The sequence below is a fragment of the Serinus canaria genome, chromosome 7, assembly GCF_022539315.1.
Source record: "Serinus canaria isolate serCan28SL12 chromosome 7, serCan2020, whole genome shotgun sequence".
NCBI lineage: Eukaryota > Metazoa > Chordata > Aves > Passeriformes > Fringillidae > Serinus > Serinus canaria.
Window position 1 is genome coordinate 13,785,435 of NC_066321.1, and position 21,068 is coordinate 13,806,502.

General features: G+C 45.9%; 1 protein-coding gene across 6 annotated transcripts in view; it reads right to left on the reverse strand.

Moving 5' to 3' along the window:
- The window catches only part of BIN1 (bridging integrator 1), an 87,566-nt gene that overhangs the window by 16,199 nt on the left and 50,299 nt on the right, over positions 1-21,068 (reverse strand). For 2 of the 6 annotated variants that reach the window (XM_009087864.4, XM_009087862.4), the window contains exons 7-12: positions 16,054-16,139; positions 14,608-14,683; positions 12,515-12,597; positions 9,770-9,814; positions 4,960-5,110; positions 888-1,016 (exon numbers count right to left, since the gene is read on the reverse strand). In XM_009087864.4, the coding sequence (XP_009086112.1) occupies positions 888-1,016; positions 4,960-5,110; positions 9,770-9,814; positions 12,515-12,597; positions 14,608-14,683; positions 16,054-16,139 (570 nt within the window). The remainder of the gene's footprint in view (positions 1-887; positions 1,017-4,959; positions 5,111-9,769; positions 9,815-12,514; positions 12,598-14,607; positions 14,684-16,053; positions 16,140-21,068) is intronic. The other 4 variants (XM_009087866.4, XM_018911392.3, XM_009087867.4 and 1 more) reach the window with 3 other exon arrangements.

The following is a 21,068-nucleotide window of genomic DNA, read 5'->3' on the forward strand; positions in this document are numbered from 1 at the left end:
CATTTAGGGAATATATATATACACACATGTGTACATGTGTATATACATGTGTGTGTATATATATATATTTAAATAAAGTAGATGCAGGTATCTCATGATACAGCCAGAAATCTGGTCAGGCTCCTATATACACATAAGGACTGCCATTCTCCTAGATCCAACAGAGAACTTCCCAACTGGGCAGCTTCTCAGGTAGTGACATAAATCAAAGGGCAAGTGAAGAGGAAAACCCATAATTTGAAAACTTTTCCCTTTTTCAGGGCTTCAGATGGTGCCACTTGACAATACTACTGACAGACTGTGTCAGCAGACTTAACTACAGGCACAGTCCTGCCCAGCATCAACTATGCTTTGCAAAGAGAACTTTGCCAATTCCTTTTGGCCTTTCCTGCGCAGACCTGGGCTTTAAACTACAAAGCCCATGAGTGAAGGCACAGAGGGCACAAAACTGTCTTCTCCAAGAACTGGCAGAGATGCCAAGGCCAGCAGTTAGGGATGTACATGAGCAGAAAAAACACATTTCATCCACACTCAGGATCAATGGCTTTGGAGAAAGCGTAGCACACCACAGGATATGAAGGGAGTCATAATCCATGTGCACTGCTGCTGAACAAACGCAGCAATTACTTTCTGGTATCTTGACCAGGTGCATTTCTCCTGTTTTTGCTATGAATGAAAGCTCTCAAATGGCAACCTGTTACTGCCTTTTAGGTACTCTCCCCTTCAAGTCAGCTCCTAAGTAATCCTTTGCCTTCTGAGGTCCAATGCTGAACTTGCTTTCCTTCTTCACCTGACCAGGTTTCATGGCTTGACACCTCCAAAGAGAAGAATGGTCTGAAGGAAGAGTTCAGAGGCAGAGAAAAAATAGGCAGGGCATAGCAGCTAACCTGCGAAGGGGTTGTCACACTTATCTCGGGGACAAAATTGTCATCAAACAGACTGATGATGTTCTCCTGCTTGATCTCCTTGGAGGGGGTGACTTTTGGAGGCGGAGGCACCGGAGGCCCTTTCCTCAACTGCATGCAAGTGAGCACATGGCCACAGCACAGACGGCGACACCCAAAAAAACCAAAGACAGGAACCAGGTTAGTCACAAAAACTGAAGGTGAGGGAAATCACAACCACTGGCACAGAGCAGGGTCCAATCAAGTCCATCTGAAGAGAGAGGGGAAGGGGTGAAGGGCTGAACTGAAACAAAACAAAAATCAATAACCACACATCTCCAGAGAAGGTTTGGCATCATTAGTTACACTTCAGCCGTGGGCAAGTTTCCCTCTGCAGAGGAGAAGCGTAACACAATTAATATGCATTGACAGGACATGCATACATAATTAAAGCATGTGCAACCTTCAAAAGAACCACTGGGAAGGGAGCAGATCAATTACTGAGAACATGATCCAGCAGAACAGCCAGCACTGCCTCCCTTTGCCATACTTACCATACCTAAGGGAATGAGAGAACAACTCCACTTGTCCTACAATGGGCAGGTGGCCATGAGGACAGACTGATCTGCCCAGTTCTGGCTCCCTGGTGCACTGGCACTCGGTCTGCTGTAAGAAAGGTGTGCAGGAGCTCTTGATGGCATCTCAGCTTTAGGCAAGAACAATTCAAACTCCTGAGAAGCCATGACTCTGTGAGCCCAACTCTGCTCTCAGTTTCACCAGTGACCATTGACAGAAATGAAGTCATGTCTCCCAAATGGAGATCCTGGTGAATACATAAAACCACCCCACTCTGTGACTCTAACCCATTCTATTACCCCTCATCATGCTAAAGATTCACCCTGACATTGCCTCCACAACCCCATGGAAGTTGTGGTAGGCTCTGCCTAGATCAGCCCATCCACATAACTTTCCATATTTTGCTGTGCACAAGGCTAAAAATTTCTAGATCAAATCAGACTTTGAGGAGCTTTTTTTGCCAGCTACTTGATCTGCTTACTGCATCCAAGGCAGCAAGACCCAGAAACCTGACAATGTATCAGAGTATCAGTGTCAAGCCCAGATCTGAAACACAGAAATCCATTACTCCTAGGCTGGAGTTCACACTCCTCCAGCACATAACTTAGCTCTACACAGCCTTTATTCAGATTTCTAAGGACATGCCCAGTTTTCTACTTGAGAGAGAGTGACTCTGTATGAAAACACACCTTTTTTTCCCCTGAATAGATATCTAGGGGAAATAATGGAAGCAAGTGAGTTCACTTCCAACTTTTTGTTTGCAGAAGGTGGTGTGTCCCTATTCCCTGAGAACAATTCCTTCCTGAAAACCCCCTGCCTTCCAGTTGCAAGAGGGACCAAAAGTTTTAGGGAAATGCTGTTCTCAGAACACATTGACCCTCTGCAGAAATGCAGGGATTCAATTAATAACTCTCAAGTCAAAAATATCACAACTCTTCTACTATTTATTCCTCTGATATGGATAGTCAGTCTCCTTCATTCCAATGCAATAGTGTTTTGGAAATCACCATTTCCACACTATTCCAGCATTACTTCCAAAAGCAGTCTAAAAACCACATTTCAAAGACAAGATGATTGCATATTGATGTTGGGTTATACCCATAAATTCATCATGCACTAACAACTTTGTTACCTAGAATCCTCTAAAATCCTTCTGCTAACTTTGATCTCACAGAGCTTTATCTACCCAAATTCTGCACAGTTGCACTGATTTCAAAAGTCTCATTACAGAGTTTCAGTGGTGTAACTGAGAGCAGAAGTCTGACCTTTTAAGTTTCACAGATCCCCTCAAGTCTTGTGTCATTATCAAATTATTCTGCAGAGAGCTGAGAGCATTCACTTCTTTCAAAAGACAGAAATCAACTGTTTTTAAAAATTAAATGACAGTAAAAGAGTTTGAGGTTGTTTTGGGTCGTACAGGGAACAGTTCAAAATTTAGTTAGTATTTATTTGATCACTCCTGGTCCTGTCTTTCTCTCCACGGCCTTTGCTCACACCCTGCATTGGTATTTCAGACACAAAGAGGCCAGGGAATTGTTCTTGCTTGTTGCTTTGTGCTCCATCCTCCTAAAGAGAGTGAGACCCCTCAGCCTCCCCTGGAGGACCACAAATCACTTACCCATAGGTCAAAAGCAATGACACCTGTGAAGATTTCAGTGTAAAGTCAGGCACTTTGCTGTTGAGAGAGCAGACACTTGTGTTCCCAGCTGCCTGGCAAGCTGACACACACTTGGTTTCTAGATTTTATCCACACAGACACCAGGCTCGGCTCTGAGTGTGAAACTCCTGCCTTTGTCTTCCCTGCCTCTGAAGCCAGCTCCTTCTCTCAGCAGCTACTGTGAGTACAGAGTGGAGCTCTTCTCTTCCTGATGTCTGGGGGAATGAATTAAACACAGACTGGGAAAGAGCTGCCGGGTGGTGGCAGCATTGGCTGCAAATGTCATTTCAGTCTCGCCTGTGGCCCATCCAAGCCAGGGCTGTGCTGGAATATCCTGCTTGTTCCTCAAGGGGTGCCTCCAGCCCCATTCCTGCGGGCAGGCAGGCAGCAAGTGAAGGAGAAAGCACTTGCAGGCTGGCAAAAACAAGGGTTGGGTGTGCTATTTAAAGGAAAGGGAAGAAACCAAACTCAGCAAGATGAGTCCACAGGCAGGGTGAGCGAAGTCTGTTGAGAACAGCTTAATAAATCTCTATAAGATTTCTTGTTCCAAATTTTAGTCAAGCTCTGGAAACCTCTGGGGGAATAAGAAAAAAAAAAAAGAAACCTGCAACAGAAGGGCAATTTTGGATATCCTATCTTCCCTCCCCATACACACAGCCTACTCCAAAGGTCCTAACCAGGCTGGTGGTCAGGCTCTGCACTGCCGAGCTTTTCAGAGACCCTGGAGAGGTCCTGAAAAGACAGTGCCAGGCACCCACACATCTCACAGGGCTGGAAAAGACATTTGGCCTCATGTCCCTTTCCTGTCCCTCAATAATCCTAAAAATCAAATAAGCAGTTGAGAGAACAATATAGTGAGAGGCTATCTAGAAAGAGGAGAAAAACTACTCCACAGGCTTGGATTTGGAATTACACTGCTATGCATGGGAACAGTAAGGAAGTTCTGGGTAACACCCATCTCTTTTCAGAGGCAGTGGGTTTTCTTACCAGTTTGGCCAGAACCCCTCTGACCTTTAATTCTTCCTGGAAGACTTCTCCCAGTGTCCCACTTACTGAGACACAAGGATTGGAACCCAATGTAAATTTGGCCTAGTTACTACTTTTCCCTGCTAAGCTTTTCCCCCACTCAGCAACAGAGGGACAAGAAGATGAAGTAAATGTTTTATCTTCCCAAAGTAGAACATATATGATATGATATGCTATGCTGAGTAGCTATATCTAGTGTTTTGAACATGCTGCTGGATATTTCCTATGTAAGGAAAGGCCTAATGAAGGCCATATGGAAGGTATCAGACTCATACAATGGACTGTCTTCTTCCTGGAACCCACATAATTTCTTCCTAGCATAAAAATATAATCCCTTTTCTTTTTTCAGCATAATATTGTATCTTGATAGTAAAGTGAAACATCATCCCATGTACAGATGTTCTCCTTATAGTATGAAGCTTTTTCATTTTAACCTTTCTCAGCTACAGAAGTTCTTAAAAAGAAACTGGACCACTGAATTCCACTGGTTAATTCAAATGTAAAGAACAAAGCTCCTCGCCTAGCTACTGCTCCATCCTCCCTGGATCTTCTTGGCCATCCTATCAGACAGCAAAAAGTATTAGTGGCCTTCCCCCTGTGAAACCATTCAAAGACAGTCCTTGTAATAGAAAGATGGCAAATAAGCAACTTGCATTCTTAGGAACTTTCTCAGGAACCAGTGGAAGAGAACAACCAGCATGTGATATTCTGTGTGCTCAGTAGCAGGATGAGGTCTAAAAAGCAGCTGATGGATGCCTTTGACCCACAGAGCTTGTGCCATCAGCAGAGACATGGTCAATCTCATGGGGACACTACCTGAGACGGTGACTTTGGGATGCTTGCCCCAGGTGCTTCCAAAGTGGACGGCTCCAGCTCATGGTTGGCAGTCTTGGTCTCAGGGCTGGTGATGGGAGATCCATCTGGTGGAGGCGAGGGGCTTTTATTTGCTTTCGCTGGGGTGCTGTCACTGAAGGAAGTGGAGAGAGAAAGGGGGAGACAGGGGGAGAGAGAGGGGAAGAAAAAGAGAGAGAAGTCTGAGCCAGGCCTAGGAGGAGCTGTGCTAACCAGCACAGATCAGTAGCCTCCATTATCTCTTTGCTTCACTGCCCAGATATGCAATGAAGACATTTGGAACTCCTGAGAAGCATCTTTGCTGAGTCACTCGCAGTCCAACACACAGCAGCAGCATGACTTTGCAGCAGGCTACTCACTAAATGCCTACAGAACTTACATACTTGCCTCAAACACAGAAAAACTAAAACTAAACAATCCTTAATTTTGCTAGATTTTCATGTAAGTGCCTGACGTTAAATTATAGCCTTTAATACTGGGGAAGCAGATGGGGAAAGGAGTTCAGTGCTGCTCATTCAGTTTTAAATGCCACAGATTAGAATTTTTCTGTGTGGTAGTCTATGGACCTCTGTGTGAGTTATGACTCATAGATTCACAACACCTGAACTAAGGCTGCAATCACAGAATATCTTATTCCTTGATGTGGTATGAACTGACTAAGCTAGTAGAGAGGCAAAGTAGCCAGAGGTTTCACAGATCATTCCAGACAGCAAAGGAACAGTGAGGTTCTGGCTACTAATAGAGATTTCTCTATTATGAAAGGTCTCCCTAGTTGGTCTCTATTCCAAGACTGTTTCTGACACACAGTCAAGAGGGATTCTTCAGGAAATTAAGATGCAAGAAGCATATGCCAATGGCATTTGTTGGTTCACAGCTTGGACAGATTTGGGCAGATTTTTCAAAGGCATGGCAAGAGGCACATGGCTTTCCCTACAGGCGTGCCCTGGCTGGGTGTCAAGTCTCTGCTTCAAAATACAGAATCATGAGCGATTTAGTAAAAAGCTGGTTACCAGAGAATTTCAACAGGAAAAATTCACTGCTGGGGGATATTTTAGCAGAAGTAGCTACAGTTTGGCAAAACCATACGCAGATGAAAATATCATAGCATATTGCAAAAGGGCTGTACAACCTCATCTACAGGGAGTGATATTTGACTCCACTAAAAGTCATAGTTTCTGTGAAACTCAAGGCCTTGAGAGAAGCTGAAAGAAACAGACCCTTTCCTACAGCTTGAGACACTAAATCCTGGCATAGAGCCAGCACTAAAGCAAGGCAGGTCTGATTCTGCAGGGAGATCAAGTAATTTATTACTTTGCTCTGTCCCGAGAGAGCCCAGAGCCTCAGACATGTACATCCACTCACTTGGATGCCTGAGTTGTGTAGTGCTCACTGGCCAACATGCATGATGGCCTCATTCCTAAACATTTGTTTGCAAGTGGGGGATAGCAAGAGGAAGAAGGGATAGCAAGGCATTTCAACAAACCTCCTCTTACAAGCAAGCATCTCACCCTGCTCAGCATTCCAGCTTTCAAGCTCCCCATCCCATTCCCTCTTCATTCACTTTGTCCCTCACCCATTCCCCCAGCTTTCTCCCCCATATCCACACCCCACACACACATTTCCCCACAAAGCACTTTTTCTCAGGTCCACATGCAGGCTGGACACTTCTGATGACACTGATGCCAAGAGCACACCAGCATGATGCAACAAACCCAATGACATTCTCTGCCAGCAGCTCTCAACCAGGGGCACACACACCAAGGGAGAAAGAGGGACAGGAAGAAGGAGAAGGGAAAAGGAGAGACTACAGAACATATATGCCAACCCCTGCAGCTCTTAAGTCTGATTGAACAGTGTGCTTCCTCAGAAGTTCCCAGAAATCACCTCAATACCTGGGGTCTTTAAAGAATTTTGAAAAAATTTACACAGTTGTGCTACAGATTCAAAGCAGTAATGGCTGGAGGGTGAAGGTAAAGTCCTGATCTAAACAGGAGTCACCAGCAAAAGTCAAGGAACATCTTCTAATGCTAGATTTGGGGGGTGGAACAGTACATGTTACCTCCCTTGGAGTTGAAAGCACTTTGGAGAAAATGGGGGACACAGTGATCTACATCTAGAGTGCCTGGACTTCCCAAATGCCCAGACTACACTGGGAATACTGGGACCACTGGCTACCAGCTGGCCTACCAAGACAAGGGTAGACTTTTCCTTCTAGGGACTTGAAAAGGCCAGTTCTCCCAGTGAGAAAGGAGTTCAGGCTTATTTTCTAAAGGCCATGGAACAGTTTTGTAGTGACTTATTTCCAGTGCCTGGCAGTGACTTAATTTGGAGATATATTGGTAAAAGGCTCCCATGTGAGTCAGCCCCTGTAGGATGAGGGGAAGAATTGGGCTGTGAGGGCCCAACGCTAAAGCCTTCATTAAGTCACTACTATTTACAGCTTGTTTGATGTGTTGGCCAGTCCCCCTAGGAAAATGCCAGTGCTAATTTTGGCTGAGCCTTTTTCAGCCCCCTGAGCGGCACCTTCATTCCTGCACTTGTTGCTTTGTAACTTTGCTGAATTTAGCCAGTGCAACCAGCACCAAGTGAGATGGTCACCAGGATCCTCTGTCCTTCACACGTCCCCAGGGAGCACACACTGCCCACACAGAGCAAAGGCTTGTCTCCAGCTAACTGTTTGCTCCAGGAAACACAGGAAAAAGCAGGGGTGCAGGGACTCTACCCACTGAGTGAACATGAGCACCACAGTAAAAGCAAGCCAAAACCACAAGGTCACTGCTCTTTTTCCTTCCCATGAGCAAATGGGAAGTGATGCCAATTCCAGGAATATCAGGCAACGAAAGGGAAGGGGGTGTCAATTTTCTTCTGCAAACAGAGAGCTGGAAAGAGAGCTGGGTATAATACAGCTGAAGAGAAAGTCAAAATCCCCCAGCCTCTTTTTAGTGCTGCTGAGCTCCCAGACACTCCAAGGTGCTGCTCATTTGTTCTGGAAGGGCAGAGTAATATCTGCAGATGAGTTTCCCTTGCACTTGTAACAATCCTACATCAGAGGATAAAACCTACTTTCCAATATGGTAAAAACAGATCAGTCATGTCCTGCCAAGTTCTCAAGTTATAAAAGAAAAAAAGGTTGGCATCTTAGTTAAGGCTCACACTGGGCCTTTTAGCCAAATGTAATTAAATTTTTACCTCTAGAGCATACTAGAGAATTATTTGGAAACAAAAAAAAATTTAAAAGGAGTGGGTGGGAGAAAGAAGGAAAAAAGAACCTACATACCCAAACACATGGTGGCACAAATGTACATTCTTGCTGCAGATCAAATACTGACTGAGTTCCAGATCCTCCTTCTCTGCACTAGGGATTGCACATTTCTCTGAGACCCCAGCAGCTGCTCTGACAGCACAAACCCCCAGCAGAGCCCAGGTCAGGCACCTTTATGGCAAGGTCAGGTGGACTTTTCCAAGGCTGGGAAGTAGCCCATGGTGAGTAGAGCTCATCAAGGGAAGGTTTACTAGCTCTCTCCATCTGCTGCATAATCCATCCACTCTCAGGAACTGGAAATATTAGACCTCCTGCCTGGTACAGATACAACACCAGTCCAATCAAGACCAGAGACAGACATCCAGAGAAGTACTCCACTGAATCCTCCTTTTCCTACAGTAGAAAACCTCAGAATAGTAACCACACGATCTATTGCTTTACTACTTGCATTTCAAGATATTTATATCTAAGTTTGCCCATCAGCTTCCCTGTGAAATTACCACTCTTCACTCTCCAACTTCCCACTTTACAAAGTATGCACAGCAGACACAAAGAGAACGGCTGCAAGACTTGCCCTAGTCAGTGGGAAACCAGATGAGGAAAAACAAGGATCCCAATCAACCAGCACTTTCTTTTATTGCTGGCAGGACACCATCTTGATGATTATAATTTTTTTTTCTCCCTGTAAGGATCCCATGGAGGAAGTACCAAGACAAAAAGCAAGAAAAACAAAAATCAGAGGATTTTTCCATGCCATTATGCAGCAGTTTCCCACTTTGCTCCAGAGCATGTTCTTGTCAGGGTCCTTGACCTATGGTAACTCCAGGCATTGTAGCAATCCAGATAATACATGCCATCACTCTTTTAAAGGCAAGATGCAGATCTTGGTCTTTATACAAGACAAGAGGCTTCCTACTCCTCCAGTCTTGCACAAAACTTTAAATGGATGGAGCAAGATAGTAAGGGCCCTTAAGAACAGAGCAAGTAAGGAGCAAAGCTGGAAGTTTCATTCTTCACCTCATCATTCTCCCAATTGCAACAGAGAAGATGGGATAGGACTTCTGAGTGTGAAAGACCTGCCTACTGGTCCTCCCTGTCTAGGCAGGGGATGAGAATGCAGCATTTCAGACCTGTTCAAAAGAACAAGCCCACTAGGTAAAACTAGAAGCTGTTAAACACCAAAATTGATTATATTTCCCATGGAAAACCCAGCACTGCATTTTCCATCACACAAAAACAACAGGACGGACAATGCCTGAGTTTTCACACTGCCTTCTTAGATAGGAAAAGAAGCAAGGATTCAAACCAGGCACACAAGCAGTTAATGGGATTATCCAGACACAGAGAGATTTCAGCAGGACCCAGCAGGCCACAAACACATCTTATCATGCAAAGGACCCCTCTCCCACCACAGGGTTAACACGTGCCAGGCTGTTAGAGTCCAGCAACAGCCTCTCCAGTTTTAGGAGCTAAATGAAACACGTATCGAAATGCTGCTCTCCATACCGGTACCTGCTCATCTTTTTCCTCAGCCTGGCGAACAGTTTAGTTTTCTTTCTGTTGAGGATGGCACGCAAATCATTTCAGTTACAGGATGGCACAGTCAAACCAGGGAGGAAAAGTTAAGCTTCCAAGCACCCATTTAGCTGGTGCCACAGAACTCGCTGTAATTAAGATGACAGGATCTCCTCTCTCTCTCACACACACACGAGTACACACATACACACTTCCCTTCATTACTACAAAGCTATGGCTTGGTTTGGAGAACGCAGAAGAAGGTTCTTTATGCCTGTCAAAGATATGCACACATATCTATATATATAAGCAAACTAGAACTTTCCCTTCGCTTGGGAACATAAGGCCAGGGTGCAAATGGAGCAAAAGAAAAAGGAAACTGTACAGACCACCAGAGTACTGTAAATGTCCTTTCACAGCTCCTCAATCTCCCCTGTGAATATTGCTGCAAAAGAAATAAACTCCCCATTCTTGTTTTCTTATGTAGTCTGTGCAGTCTTATACATGGAACCTACACAGAAGCTTTCCTGCCACGTCTTTTTCCAGTTTGCCCAACCATACCAGGATAATCCCACAGATCTCCTCGGTCTTTAGGCATCTGAGCCCTGAACATTCCTAACCCTTTCAGAAGCACATCCCAAACATAGGTCTGAGGTTCCCAGAAATACACCAGCTGTTCTGTGCTACACTGCCAGCTCCAGATACATCAGCCACAGTAGTATTTCTGTAGGGCCTCACATGAATGCCATAATGATGTGCACAGATAACTGCCTCTCTTCTCACACCTCCTCATTCATTTCCTGCCATTGTATCAAACTCCAGTCCCCTTCCCGGTAGAAAAGGGTTAGGGAAGCATCTGCTCCTACTGCAGACCACAAAAAGCTGTCAGATGAGTGAGGGCCATTTCCTCCTGCACACTCTCACCCCAGCCCTGCACCACAATGAGAGGCCAGATGTGCAGCAGACACAGAAGTGCCTCACAGCATTTCCTGGTCACTGCAGAGCTACCCTGGCTAATCTTTGCTATATCCTCCTACAACAACCTGCTCCACTGTGCTCAGGATTCACTCTGGGGCAGGTCTGGAATCTCAGCTGAGATGCAGAGTAGGTGATGAAGCAGCAGCACTCTGCTGCCCACACAGGGATCCCTGTGCACGCACTCAGCTTTGGTTTTAGGGCCATGAGGTCTCCTAGCCAGCCAAAGGGCAGAGAACTACAGCTGAGACACCTATTACAGCCCCAGAGCAAGCTAGCAGGCTGGGGGGGAGGGGGGCAGAAATTGTACAGAGATGGAGCAGGAATTGTAAAAACAGGTAAAGTTTGTTCATTGAAAGCTCTTTAAAGCCAGAAACTATGCCACAACAGCAATGGACATCTCTGAGCCAGGCTGCCACTACTGCCTACAATCAGCTCCTCAGGGAATAGAGAAAGGAGGAAAAAGAAGCTGGGCAAAGCAATAGTACAGCCTTCATCTGTCCTGTTACCTCATCCTCCTCCAAGGACCCTGGAGGATGCTGCTCACAGAGACAACACAGCCCATGGCAGCAAGAGGATGGGCACCACAACCTCCTCACAAGGTTTCAGTCTGGCTGGACTGTGAGGATCAACAGACACCACATGGTAACTTGGGAAGAAGGCATTTTCACAAGTAGCATTCCAACTAGCATCACTGAAATCTGCTGTCAGCAATCCAGAATTCAGGGACCAAATTCAACTCAGACCTCCTCTTTCTTTAGAGATGACAACCACCACATTGGAAGAATTGCTGGGAGAAGACATGCAAGTCATCTGTGCATGACTGCAACAGGTTAAACTGGGAGGAGACACAAGGGAGCACAGAGGTCTCAACAGCTGATCTACCCCTTCTAAACCAATGCACTCAGACCACAGCTTGCCCTTACTTCATGCTGACTTCACCACCTCCCTCCATCAACACAGCAGCTGAGGACCTGGGCTGTGCTCCTGCTCACCCAGCACGTGGGATTAGCAGCAGCTGGAAGCCAGAGCCCAACACTATTTCATCACTCGTGCACTTGGGTGGGAGCCAGTCAGCCTAACCCAGAGCCCAACCCCTCCCTCCCTTCTCAGGGCTAGGGAATGTGCAGAGTTGCACTCAAACATGCAGGACAGGACCCAGCTGAGGAAAGAAAACTGAAGGCCCAGAGGACACTCCTTGCACACACAGGGATTGGAAGTGCTCTGAGTTCAGGAGGCCTCGTTTCAGTGATGCTGCAACTACTTCCACAACACACAGGAAGGAGAAACACACTGCAGCTGGGTACACAGGATGGGCATAAGGCTCTGGCAAATGGTGATTCCAAGTTTGGAGGGCCAAAGAAGGGGCTGGGGAAATGAGCTCTTGGGGCTGAAGCTGACAAGCTGCAGGTACTTTTGAGGGAAAGAACAGGACAGGTGCTGGGCAACTGGACCCAGAAGGAAGGGCAGCTCAGTCGCTGGAATTAGATTTTAAAAGCAGAGCTCAGAGTCAGTTGCCTAAATATCAGGACCTGGTGAATGTTAGGGCCTCCAGATGGTACCCTAGAAAAGTAAGAGGTATTGGATTGCATCATGCAGTGCCAAGTGCAGTCTTGGGCATGGCTCTAGGAAGTCTCAGGGGGGCACTGGCAGTCGGGAAAATCACTTGCAACTGACAGCTTGGAGGTTTCAACACCCCTGGGTAGGCAGAGAGATCCCTGTCCCACCTCCCCTGCTGAGGGAAAGACACTACCCACAGTTACTGACCTGGGCTGTGCTTTAACAGGGAAGGCATTGCCCGAGTACTGCTTGTCTAGACCCAGCAGGACATCGTGAAGATTTTGGTTCAACTGCAAAACACAAAAACAAAAGACAGAAAAAGAATGAGAAGGAGCTCAGATGCCACAAGGGAGCCCGGGCTGGCCTGCACAGACTGACCAAACACAACCTTGTGGCAGGACATGCACAGTTCCTCAGCTAGCCCAAGACAGGACAACCCTAAATGTTTCCACTTCTCTGTGGGCTGTGCAGTGCTACAGCACATGAGCCATCAAAGAGCTGCTGGCATCTCTGGGAATGCTCTGTCTTCCTTAGAGATCATCCTTTTGCTTCCCTATTGCCAGGGCCCACCAGTGTGCTGCCAGGTACCACTGCAGAAGCAGGTTGGTTGTTTAGCTAAGATCTGCGTGCCACAGCTGGAGCTTCACTCAGGATTTGTAGCCAAAAGCTGTTTCTCAGGCCTGCTCACCAAAGTTTGGGACATGGCCATCTCAAACGTGGAGCCAAAGGCCTTCAGGTGAACAACCTTCAACTTCACCAGCTGCCTGGGCCATCTAGGCTTGGGCAGAACCTGGGTGTCTTTGCAGAAATGCACTCTTAGGGGTTAAACTCTCCCTGGCACTGCACAGTGACTCCAGACACTCCTGTTCTGGAACAGCCAATCCATGAACGAGACAAGAGCCCGGATTTATCACTGGCAGGAGAAGGGATCCCATGAAGTCAAGGTTGGAGGCATTGTGCAGGCAACACCAGCAATTAATTGGATGCTGTAGCAGTAATAAGAAACAGATGGTTCTTATGGAAACAAAGCAAAAGCCCTGCCCTCATACAAAATTCCTCAAGAAAGAAAAAATCCTGACAAGAAAAATCATACAAGAAGAGAATTCCTGTCTAACAAGCATCTTTCCCATGTTTTGTTGAGTGAGAGTTAGCAGCAACAAACTGGTAATTCTAACAATCCTCCCTATTCTTAACACTTAGTTCATCCCTCAGTGGAGAAGAGCAGGCTATTAACTGGAAAAGACCCCATAAAATGTCAGCAGGGCTCAGAATTGATGTGTTACACCAAGGCAGAGGGCCCCTGACTGCTGGGAATTGAAGGACTGTAATGTTTCCTGTTGCTTAGTGGCTGTTTTGTTGTCAGGATGACATGAGAGAGAAGAGGGAATATAAGGGTTTTCCAGCTGGGCTCTCAGTCCTGCCTCAAGATTAGTGCAACATTTACATTTTCAAGCAGCATAGAGACCTAAGGAATTCAGGATTTGTCTAACTCTTAACTGGGAGAAGAACATGTCTGTAGAGGACAGTGGCAATGGGGGACTTTCCCACAGACTGGTCCTGAGCTCTCCTGTGGGTGCTGCCACACAGCACCAGGATCTGGCTTGCCAACACTGCTTTCTGTTGTGATCCAACTGGAGGCACACTGGGAGCCCATACAAGGCCCACACTAAGTACTTCAATGCCTTCTTTTGGGTCACAGGGCAGGAAAGAAGCCAAAGCAGAGAGGCACTGTGGGGGAGAGCCTTTTTGAGGGACTGGAGCGAGGCATGTCCCAGTCTTCAGTCGAGCTGCAGATTCCCTGCTGGTTTTAACCCCACACCTGGGTGCACTGAGGGCACACAGCAACTGGCTGCCAGGCAGCAGAGGGGAGGAAAACATACCATGGTTAGCCTGGCCAGGTTATACAGAGCCATAATGCAGATGAACTAAAGATGGCAGCAAGAGTTAGGTCTAAGAGTGGCTTCCCTTTCCTCTGGATCTGGAAATGAGTGCTGTAAAGTGACACGAACTCCCCACTGCTGCCCTGTGGTCTCTTCCCTGTGCTCCATCCCTTTACATTACTGTGTCAGACTGCCTTTGTCCCAGGTGGCTCAGAAAAATATTAAGGGTTTGTATTATGCTCCAACATAGGGTCATTTTCTCCAGCTGTTTTTTAGCTTGAGGTTTTGGGGGTTTTTAATTTGATTTTTTTTTGTTTGTTTGTTTGTTTGAGTTTTGGTTTTTTGCTGGACCTTGGGTTTTGTTTTTCTTTCATTAACAGTGAAGAGACAGTAAGTAGGATAAGCTGTTGGTTGCCTTACCTTGCTCATTTCTTTATGGAAGTTCTCTTCTAGGCCAGCTATACTCTGGAATGTGTTGACATAGAAACCAACACGACTGCCAAATGAAAAACAAGACAGAAGAACTTAATGGACACAATGCTCTCTCAAAATCTTTCAGTCCTGCCCTTTCTGCTACCTCCCACCCACCATTCCCATGCAAACTCAACTCTGTCAGATATGGCACATGTGAGAAGAGAGGGTGGCAAGAAAATGGAACAATGAGCAAAGGCCAGGCACAGGACAAACATGTCCAGGGGGAAGAAGAGACTGAGTAGGACAGGATCTGAATTTATGCTGGCTAAAGGGAGAGGGAGGTATAGGGTGGGGAGGAAAAAAAAAGAAATAAAAATACAAAAGAAGGGGGGGAAAAAAAGCACCTGCAGTAGTAAGATGGAAAGAAAAAAGGATAGAGGCTGTGATGCAGACAGTGCTGGGAGAATTATCAGGGGGACAGATATTAATTCATCCAGAAGTCCCTTAGCACCAGGGAATCAAAAAAAGCATAAACTGTTTGCTTCAGGGACAGAAAGAGTAAGAAAGCAAAGGATAGCACAGAAAGCAACAGGGAAACAGAAGGATCAGCTGGAAAGCAGGAGCCTGTGAAAAACCTGTGGGGCCTTAAAATGCCAGCAGCTGCCTGTCACCAGCCTGCCAGCTGCCAACAGAGAGTGCCCTAGCAGCACCCAGCCAAAGGAGCAGCAGCAGGAGGGAGAGGAGAGGCTGTCCCAGGCCAGCAGCATCAGGGCTCTGCACAGGGAACCACCCAGTGCCTCTGTCCCTCCCAGCTCCTTCCCCAGCCAGGCCTGCAGGCTGCAGTGAGCCAGGAGTCCTGACTCAGGCTGCTGGAAAGGGGAGTGAAGGCAGACATCAGCACTTGGCTTCCCCACCCCACTGCTGCCCACTTTCTCAATCCTCACAGACCAGCACTGTCAGCCTGGACATCACTACTGCATTTAAAAATAAGAAACTGGGACACTACTAGGAAGAATTTGCCAGTTTTCCACTGTGTTGTCCCCAAAAATCAGCTTCTGCTGCCCTGCAGTTCATCCCCAAGCTAAATGTTGGTCTTTGTTTCACCTCCCTTTTTATCACCACAATCTCTGGTATAGCAAACCCATGGTCCCTCAGGTCTTTCCTGAAATTTGAGCAGAGTTGGTAGGGCAAAGGGATTAAGCAGACAAAGCAGAGAAATAAAGTTTCTCTTTGTGGTAAAATCATGTTTTTCAGGAAAATCATGAAGTAAAGCACAAGAGTGAACCTGTGGCTGGGGGGAATCCTAAGACAGACAGAGACAATCCAGAAAGAAAAAAAAAAAAAAAAAAAAAAAAGAGCAGACACCCAGTCTAGGCTAAGAAGAATTGTGATCCAAGAGCTTGGATATTCATTTCCTTCCAACCAGCCCTTGGGAAAACTTCCAGCACTCACCTATTCCATAGTGAAGGCAGTTCCTCCTGCAGATCAACATTCATCTCTTCAAACACCTTCTGAGCCTTTACCAACTCTTCTTCAGCCTTAGCAACAGAGAAGGGAGACTGTCAGCTCCAGCAGAGACAAGCACCCTGCAGAGCTGGAACAGCTAGGACTCTTTTGACTTCTTTGGGAGACCAGGCAAAATTCTGGCATGAGGTAACCAGCATCCCAAATGAGTCTCCCAGGAACCAGGGCTGCACCACAGTGACCCTTTAGGTTGAATGTGTTCCTTTCAGGTTCTCTCAATGGATTTCCCCATTTATACACTCAAGTAATTCAAACAACCACTAATGTGTTTCAAGTTCTTTAAATTTCCCTGACTTCAGAAACTGAAAGGAGTTGGTCAGGCAGTTCAGCCTCCAGCTTGGATACAGATAAAGGTAATAGGGGCCTCTGTCCTTTGCCAGATCTCAGAAAGAGTTGAAATCCATGCCAAATGGCTTTAGAGAAGAATCCTCCCTCTTGGGGACTCTCTGCTGAGGTAAGGTCATGCCAGAGCCCCGTCTCCATGAGGAAGAGAGGAGGTCTGCATCCTTGGCTGATACAGCTCTCCCACAGAGCTGACTGGAGAAGCAAGGAAGGGTATGCAAAGCATGAGTTGTGCCAGAGGGAGGCCAGGCTGCAGGGCTCCAGTAGCACATCCTGGTTTCCATGGTCTCACACAAGCACAATCCCTGGCTGCTGTCAGCCCCAACTCCAGAACAGATCTCCTTCTCCCAGATGAGAGTTTAAATTTGATCTGCTCATTGGACCTGGACACTGACAGATCCCAACACTGATGGACACATTCTGTCAGGTTTCAGCAACAAAAAGGATGCTCCTGGTTTCTGTTGCTGACCCCAAAAACCAGCAACAAGCACATGCCCTTTCCTACATCTGTCCTAGGTCACCTCCTTCTCTTTTCAGTGCCCTGACTTAAAGTTCTCTAATTAAAATGTTTCTATCCTGTAATCTATAGCAGCACAGCATTCTGACATGCAGTGGGATGTATAATGGAAAAAAACCCTGTATGAGCAATTTGGAAGGCCAGCACAAGTGCCTATGTATGTGACAACAGCAGGAATTTCACAACACCACAGGCCTCTGCAAAGAGCCCACAAGCTACAGAAGCTGGATCTCCCTACCAGCCTGCAGTCAGATTCCTATGCCTTCTATGAAATCAAACTTTATCTTCTTTGTGTCAGCTTAATTAAAGAAATCCAGCTTACTGCTCCTTAGTGACAGTTATACAGAACAACAGGAATGATGGGAGAAAAGGCTTAAAAATATTTGGCAGTTCTGAATCCTGTTCCTCACAGGAATCACTCTCCATTTTATAGGGTAGGATCCTTTCACTCTCCATTTCTCTCCTGACTCAAGAGCAAACCACAGGAGCTCCTACTTTCCAGCTAGCTTCACCTGTCAAAGGGTTGCTCATTGCTGCCAGAGGCAAGGCTAAGGCTCTGTACTCAAGACCAGAGGGAAAGGATTCCCCTGGAAAAAGACACATCTGGGAGGTATTCAGAAATTAAGACCTGGTGAGGAACAGGCAAGGGGGAGAAGGGGTCATGATGCTTCCACCCAGAAACCCCTGTTTCGCTGCTACACTCACTGAAAAACTCAACATTTCAAGAGGGTTTGCACAAAACAAACAAAAAGTCTTTTAAACAGAGACACAGTTTATGCTGAATGAGAGACAATGATCACAAAGACTCATTCTACCTTAAAACACCTCTATGAATGAATGTTTCTAATGTAACCATTTTAAAGGGAGTAAAAAAATAAAAAAACCAACAAGTCCACCCTTTGGCTTTATCTTATTCTAACTTCCAAACTATACTGGAACCAACAATCAGCAGAATCAGCCCAGGAGATGATGTGACAACACTGAATGCTGTTAGTTTTTCAGATGTGGTGACTATTATGAACATTCTTTCCCTCTCACATTTACTTGTTTATAAGGTCAAAGAACCTGGAAAGCAATGTGTGAATATTGTGACATCCCCAGGAAAAGGCAAAGCCAGTAACAGGCAACGTTCACTCTAAAGCAGTTGTAGGAATCAGGGATCCATCCAGCAGGGCCTGTGGCTCAGCTAGTGCTCTCATCCCCAGGTAGAGCTCTGAAATAATTCTTCAGTCCTTAGTCTGCCCAGGGATCTTCTCACCAGTGGGATTTACTTTGCTTGGAAGCCAGAATCCTGGCACTTGGTAGCCCTGACTGCTTCTAGACAGAGCCAAAGCCAGACATCAGCCTGGTCACAAGCCCTCCTAGAGAAAAAATAGGAAAATGGACCTCAGAAAATCTTTCTCTCCTCTCCCTGCCTGAAAGGGGGAAGTTTTGAGCAGGAGATGGACAACAAATACTTTCCTGACCTTCCACCTAGCCAAAGCTCAGAATGCCAAGCACAACCAACTCAGTTGTGGCAGGGGACAATTTTTCCATACTGTTTCTGCTACTACCACACATCTCAGCCCTCCTGACTGTCTGGTTATGTTCTGCTTGGTGCTTTCAGGCAGTCTGGTGACCACCTGACTTCAAAGACTCTGTTGTGAACTGTGGTAAATTAGGCACTGCTCAGTAAATAGTTTAGATATCCAAGAGGCAGGGATAAGGAAGAGAGCAGGAGGACTCCCTCCAGGCCCAAGCCCCACCAGTCCCAACCAGACCTGCCTCTCAGAAGAATTCAACTTGCTCACCTTTTCCTTTAGACAGAGATACTGTTCTGTTATCACTGCAGCACCAAGGATGTTGCTTTTTAGTCGGCATTAAACATGTCAGCAGAGCTTAGTCAAAAGGCAAGAATGTGCTTTGCTAAGCCATTTTCCTCTTTGTTTCAAAAATCACAGTCACTGACATTTCTAACTGGGAGTGTGCAATAGCAACTCCCACAGCAAAACAAAAAATCCCCACTGTGTTGTTTTTGTCTTTATCTGCTAAAGGCCTAAAGAGCCAGAAGTTTGCATACTGGAGGGAAGGACTTTGCTTTACAGTAGAAACACCAGATCTCACTGACCCCATTCTTGCAAGGAGGCTGTAAAAGTATCAGGCAAGAAGAAACAGCAACACAGCTGCTGGTAAAAGGAGACTTTTTTTAGGCTTAACATTCTGAAGCTTCTCAGTAAATCCAGCCCTCCCGGTTTTATCAAGATGTTAATGAGATTTTCATTAACACCTTCATTAACACCTTCAGTCTTGAAATCACACGAATGTAAAAACTGAAGCCTTTTTTTCCCCACCTATTAATTTTTGTGAAGGCAAGCTGGAAAACCTACAGGCTGAGAATATAACTAATGTTCTTTGTTAATAGGGTTTTTTTTTTTGGTTAGTATCCAACCAAAAGTAAAATTAAAATAAAGAAAAAAAGCAAAGAAAAAAACCCTAAATACTTATACAAAGAGAAACAAAATATTAGGGCTGACAATAGCATGACTTAGCAGAGGAATAAAAGGGAGTGTTTTGAAAATATCTGTGGTCCCTGAGTATATAAAGGCCATGTACTGGGAGATTAATGCCCCCGCAGCACAGTGGGTGGAAAGATTACAGAGGCCCTTGCACATGCTGTAGGGCCAAGTGACCCAGTTCAGTGAAATCATGGAGTGACTCCTGGTACCCTGTCTAAGATCCACGGGCAATGGACGAGGGGGCACTCATAGGTACTGCTGCTCTGGGCAGTCTGTGCGTGCTGATATTACAGCAGTGACCACAGCCAAGCCTGAGAAGAGGAAAAATGCCCAAGAGCTGATAGATTTATTTATTTATTTGTGACTTGAGCAACTTCCCATACCTGTTTTCTAGTCCTCCAGTCAAAAAACCCAGTCAAACAGACCGGTCAAGAACCTCAACTGTGCAGGAAGCTCCCAGCTGGGCCAGCAGAGGCACAGGAAAAGCCCCCAGGAGGCTGCCATGAGTGTCTCTCAATCTAGAATGAATACATATTTCCTCCCTTGGCTCTGCATCTTAAGCAGGGCTGCTAACAGCTGTTCTTTCCCCAAGCTTTACTGATGTGGTAATGGAGTCTTTTCCCTGATCCAAAGTCATAAAGTGACTGTGAAAAACCCAGGGGCTTAGCAAGATAAGAGGTGTTTCTGAACTGTAATTCATCCAGTGGACAAGGAATGTGAAAACACAGGAGCATCTGAATGAGAACAGATGAGCTCACCAGGAATTTGTGAGCAGGTAACTGGTGCTCTCCCAGTCTGGGAAAGGATTTATTACATTTGCTCACTGAAAGCATTTTCTTCTCACTGTCTTCTGACAACTCCCTCTTATCCCTTAGGGTGTTCCAACTGAAACACTGATCGAGATTTCATCAGAAAGTCACACTTCTATGCAATAGGATTGAAATTTTTATTCCCTGCAGTTCCTCTGAGCTTCTCACATCTCTCAAGATGCTATAACCTAAGTTCTGCTAGATGACACCACCTTGATCTCAGCCTGTTCAAATATGTCACACAGGGTACAAATTGACTGATCTGCTCCTGTGCAGATCGAAATTGTATCTAAAAATGGCTCTTTTAAACCACAACAGCCAGGACAGTGGTCATTTTGGGAATATCACAGGAGAATGTTGCAAGCTAACTCAGCAGCCGCAGAAATCACAAAGTTATTTTTTGTGGCTCTACTCAGTGACACGAATCCATAAGCCAATTTTTCAGCGTTTCATTTTTTTCTTTTTTCGAAAGAGCAACAAGAAAAATTGGCTGCTTCTCTTAGAGCAAAATGGAAGCAGTAACTGGAGGAACTGTGTATCACATCACCCTCTGCCTCAGAGTTATTCCACAGCTTTTCTTCATCCACATTTCATCTCAGGGGGAGAAAACAACAGTCCAGTAACACACCTGCCTAGAAATCAGTCGGGCAGGCACAGATTCATCCACTGGTCAGCAACTTCCACGTGCCCCCTGTGGCTAAGGAGTGTCAAGGACACACGGATCAGAGAGGACTAGAGTGAACGTTGCCTAGAGATTACTTGCAGGGTACAATCTAGAGC